The 5,569-nt window shown below is 35.8% G+C and overlaps 1 protein-coding gene across 1 annotated transcript in view; it reads right to left on the bottom strand.

Moving 5' to 3' along the window:
* Nucleotides 1-4,914, bottom strand: part of LOC149204244 (thaumatin-like protein) — a 9,479-nt gene extending 4,565 nt beyond the window's left edge. Inside the window, exon 1 of the mRNA XM_089397080.1 lies at nucleotides 4,721-4,914. Within this exon, the coding sequence (XP_089253206.1) occupies nucleotides 4,721-4,914 (194 nt within the window). The remainder of the gene's footprint in view (nucleotides 1-4,720) is intronic.
* Between the last annotated feature and the right edge of the window lie 655 nt (nucleotides 4,915-5,569).

The raw sequence follows: 5,569 nt of genomic DNA, 5'->3' as shown, positions 1-5,569 counted from the left end.
CCACTTGAACTTCTTTGATCTCCTGATAGATTTGGAGGAAAACCACAAAAAGAAAAGAAATTCAAATTGTTATATACCCTAAAAATCATAAGCCTAGGCTTATATAGTTTTATGGAGGCCTCTTTGGAGTAGGCTAATTTGGGGTTTTTGAGTGAGCGTGATCCATATAACATTTAAAATTTTCACTTGATCCCTTTTCTTAAATTTGAGATCACTTGGAAGAAGCTTCACCTCCATTTTTTTCTAAAATCCTTATAAAATTCCTAATTTAATCACATGCAACATCATCATCTTTAACCAATCGGTTTTGGTTTTGTGGAACTTGCCCATAAAAAGGGTGCATCATCTTTGACTAAGCATTTCTTTCAAACTGTGGAGGCCCCTGATGAAGGGGATCTAATGGAAAGGATCACGAAGACAAGATCACTAATTTGTTGCTTCAAAAACTTCAACAAAAACAGGGTGTGTTAATCATCCAAGAAAACCAAACCCTAGAGCTAGGGTTTCATCACTACATCATCTCATCCATGAAAAATAACATACTGAGTACATCAATGACAACATCCTATACCTTCTTGACATCCTGCTCCTACTTGATATCCTACATATGTTCTACATCCTGCACCTGCTCGACATCCTTCATTTGTTGCACCTCCTCCCACTCTGACCGATGACAACAATATTAGCACTTTAAACTAACTAATGGGGTGCCCCAAATGAATTAAAAAGTTGACCACTAGATAGAATATGATGAATTCCAAAATGTCCAAAAGGGAGTGCAAAAGTTGCAAGATAGTATGGGTGAAAAGGTAGAGTAAGGAATCTGCAACTAATAATTTTGACACACTCAAATATTATGGCTTTCACTACGAAATATAGATGCCACGAGGGGCCAAAATTGTTATAAAACTATGGAATCATGTATTGAAAGAACTAGAGTTTCCTCCAAGTAGGATAGTTGGTGGAAGGTACATAGAAATAGTCTAGACAAGTAGGGAATGTACTAGGATATATGCACTACTAAAGCCAAATTATATGCTAGCTTGAATTTGAATATCCCTCAATCCATTATCCCCAACATATTGATGCAGCCTTAGCCGCAAATATCCACAGTATGCATACAAATGCATGTCATATTCATGTCCACGAATTTCCATCTTATACTTAGGAAAAAATCTCTTAAATCAAGGTTTAATGTTCCTTCACTAACTCTATGCGGAAACGTTTGATTTAATTATCTAAAGTCTAAACTCTAATCAACCTTTGAGCAGAAACTATACAACCCTTTAATATCTTTGGCTAACTCTTATTACTCGCACTTATCAACCACACCATGGTATTTAGACTTTCATTAAACTTCACTTAACCCATAATATATTTATTCTGCTTTATTTCTATTATAGCTCTTGTATAATAGAAATTATACACAAACCACTTAACCCTTCATTACTTTACCGTTCTGTCATTTCACAGGTCTTTTCACATTTACCAATGATCAATCTGCACTTCAAATCTGCACCATTGATTTCTTCCTTCAGATCCAATGGCTATCGCGTCGTCTGTTCATCAACTAACTTGAACTATCTCTACCGTTGATCTTCTCCATCCTATTCAATGGCTATCGCGTCACCCGTTCAAATTTTGTGCGGCCAAATCTCTACCATAGATCAATCATGCTTGATCCAATGGATATTGTACAATCTCATGCTCCAACTAGCACGACCGATAAAAATTTCAGAAGCACGCGAGAAAAGTTGTTCTTTTTTGCTACGTGGTGCCTCCACGTTTTATCGGGTAGAATTTTGAAATACCACTTATAGCCTTTAGGTTGCACGAGATACCACATTCACCTTTGGAAAAATGCCCACGTGCTCAAATCAAAACCTTTAAGAAAGATGCTTAACCAAAGGTTTAGTGCTTAATCTTAGTATTAACCCTTAATGCTAACACGTAGTTTACTCTTTGCCATTCCTCTTCCGTCGTTGTTATCCGTCGATTTGGCCGATCTAACGGTTTTTGTGCTTTACTATTTGATACTTTCTATGTCTTTCATCTTCCGTTTGACTCCTTCCCGAGCTTAATTATCGTCCATCATTGGAAGTGTTTAACCTCCAATTTTATATGTACACTGTCTCAGTGCTCTTTCCTTCTCGATTTCGTTTCCACACACATATCTTATGCAAAAACACTTCTTTTATAAATAATTATAATTTAATCACATATGTACTCTACACAGGTTTGAAATTGAATTTCTATATTCGTAAACAAGTATTTACACAGTTTCTTCTCTGAGGCCTGATTTCCAATATCAGTGGCCTCTGTTTCTCTATCTGCTCATACTCTTACAATCATACTCTATCTAATCTTTCACTCTCTAACTAACTAACTAAATAACTCTCTCTATGCCTTTTAGGCTTACATTTATACACAAGGTTATGTAACCCATTTCGGTTCAGATCCTTAATAATTTCAATTAAACCCTAAGAATCCTCTCAATCCCATAAATCATGAACTAATTCCTAATTTAAGATCTACAATTAATTTCCAAATCTATCAATCCCTATGAACTCTCAACTATCATAATTCTCTCATGTTCCCCTTGATTAAAGAAAATTTACAATATCCCTCTCAATATGTAATTAGATCCCACTCTCATAAAATCACTCAAAAACATTATAATTACATTAATTTTATGCGTAGGAATCCAACTTCCTTGAAACAAAATACCCCCCTATGCCTACTAAAATAAAATGATATTTTTGAGTTGAATGCTCCTACATCAGACTCCCAAGGTTGAAAACATTCATGATCTGCAGATCGTGTGTTCTCATATGTTCATAGAAAAACCTCCAAGGTCCCAAGATTTAGTTTGTAATTGTGTGAATGCTCTGTTCCTTTGTTGTTGCTATATATATGTTGTCTTCTGGTTCATCTTCCTCTCTTCAATCAATTTCAAATTCTGATTTATCACTCCTCTTGCTGTCATTTTCCTCAATCTGGATTGTTTCATCATCAACTGCCATAATTCTTCAATCTCCATCTCCATCACATCCTTGGGCTGGTACATACTCTACCATTAAATCTCACTACATGTTGTCCATTCATATTTAAACTGTTGATTACTTTCTTCAGCTTTTTCTACTTCAGCTTCTACTATTACTCTTGAGATTGCTTGAGATACTATTGTAGAAATTGCTTCTACCCAAACTTCCTAAATATCCTTGAAGATATCTCCCTCTGCAACATCTAATTTCTGCTCCTTGTGCGCAAATTTACTTTCCAATGATTTAATGTTTTCATTCCATGGGCTAAGAAATATCATGGAATCTTCCCTTTCCTCCTTCATTTGACTGTTCTCGTGTGCCAAATATTTTTTTTGTGTTTGCAACAATATCTTCATCCCAACCTGTAATAGTACACAAATTATCAGAATTAAAAATATAAGGCCTCATTGCCTCTTCCTTTTCTGGAAACATCTCAATTTGATGTTATGAGTTTTCCTCTAACTCCTTTGTCAGCACATCAGTATGCTAATTTAAATCGTCAAAACAATTCATGAGACTATCAGCTAGTCTCTCTTCCACACCATCTGCTTCAATGATGTCTTCCAGCTGTTGTCCACTGTAGTGAACTTCTTCGTTCTCATTCAACTCTGATTTTACAATATGAACACTTTTTGGTTTTCTAGCCTTTTCTCGAAAAGACTTAACTCATGCCATAAATTTGCCATCTCACTTGGGATTTCTCCTAAAAGTTCCCTACAATCCTCACTATCTTCTTCTTTGTCACAAGCATAATTTCTTGGTGACACTACTTCTTCATTCTCGATCAGAATAAAATTATGATCCTCCATCTTTGTGATAGTTTTAGCTATCTGTCCATTACTCTTCCTTTTGGTAATTTAAGAAAATCAATTTCTCTTTGTCCTTACCAATAACAAAATCCTTATCATAATACATAATTGTCTCATCTCTACTGAAGATATTTCCTTCACTAAGCAAGGAATTTATGAACTCTTTCTACTGTAATAACTCAACTTGATCTTCATTTGAAAGACAGTCATCATCATACTTTTCATGGAAACTTTTAGCTTCACTCCAGATAGTTCCATAGGATGGTTTGTCTTCTGCAATACCTATATTCACACACAACTTGTCAGTTTTACAACCACAAGACCTCATGATCTCACTTGATGATTCAATCGTCAAGTCCTCCTACTGTTCCAAGCCCTCTACATGACTCAAAAATATTTCGATGGTCTTCTCTTCAATCTCCCCAAGTCCTTCACTTTGTTTCTTGATATCCTTCTCGACTTCTTCTTGATTTTGGCCATCATCATCAGTCAAACTTCCTCTGCTTTTAGTCCTTTCAATATGCAGAAAAGTAAAACTTTTTGCCGACTATGTACGAGAATTTACATGAGACCTACCTATCTCATCTTCTTTCAGAACAAAATTTAGATTCTACTAGACTTCTTCCTCCTTTACGACAATGTGAGCAAATTGTACTTTTTCACATGTTTCACCTGCAAAAATACACAAATTATCAGATTTAAAATCATGTAACCTTTTGGCCTCACTTGAACCTTCAAGTCTTCAAGTCTTCCTCCAAATACTCATTTATTCTCAGTGATTCTTCCTTCAGTCGAGCATTCATCATTTGCTCTTTCCTCTTCTATAGTTTATGCCACCTTATCTTTCTTCTCATAAGAAAACCACACCTCTGGTCTTTCTCATTCCTCTGTAATAGTTCCATCAGTACTTCAAGATGGACTATTATCTCAGCCTTCTTTCTCTCATATTCTTCATCATTCATCTGTCTCCATATGCCATTTTCTTTGGCATCTTCTTTCTTCAATTTGTAGCTTTTCTCTGAACCTCTACAATGACTATCAGTAGTCACCTTCTCCTCCATCTCTATGAGTTCTTCACCCACTCACTATGAGCTACACAAGTCTTTGCAAGAACAAGTCCTCCCTACTGCATGATACCTCACTAATCTTCTCTCCTCTGAGCTTAGAATTTTGCCATCTCTATGGTTGTCTCCGCTGGAACCATATGAGCACTCCATGCTTTATACTTTAACTCATATGCACTTTTGAGAACAAAAATGTCCTCTTGTATTTCAAACACAAATGAAATACTAGGTTCTGGCCACTTTCTCTAAAAAACCCTTACCGACTTCCTCCATCACTGCTCTTCAAGCTGTGATCTTCTTGTTGAGATGCTTCACTAATTACTGTTACCTACATATCCGTGATATTTAAAACAAAGATCATTCCAAGCTTTCAAAAGCTTGCTGCTACCAAATTTCTATGGTTATTTTAAAATTCTTCTGCTTAGCTTCCTTCTGAGAACACTCTTGTCCTCTCTTTCCAACCTTCAGTCGGATTCTTCAGGTTCACTACCACTTTTTTCCAGTCTTTCATTCACTTTGTTCTTTAGAACACATACAAATTTCCTTGTCTCACTACTTCTATCAATCTTTACTCTGTCTTAAACCTGCAAAAATCAAACCAGAGTTAAATAAAACAATACCTGTATGATTTCACAAGAAGTCTCCATCCACT

The sequence above is a fragment of the Pinus tabuliformis genome, chromosome 1_2 (genome assembly GCF_031772625.1).
Source record: "Pinus tabuliformis cultivar Carrire ecotype Pingquan chromosome 1_2, CPIR1, whole genome shotgun sequence".
Lineage (NCBI taxonomy): Eukaryota > Viridiplantae > Streptophyta > Pinopsida > Pinales > Pinaceae > Pinus > Pinus tabuliformis.
Note: the sequence above shows the minus strand (reverse complement) of the source record. Positions and strands in the feature narration are given on the sequence as shown.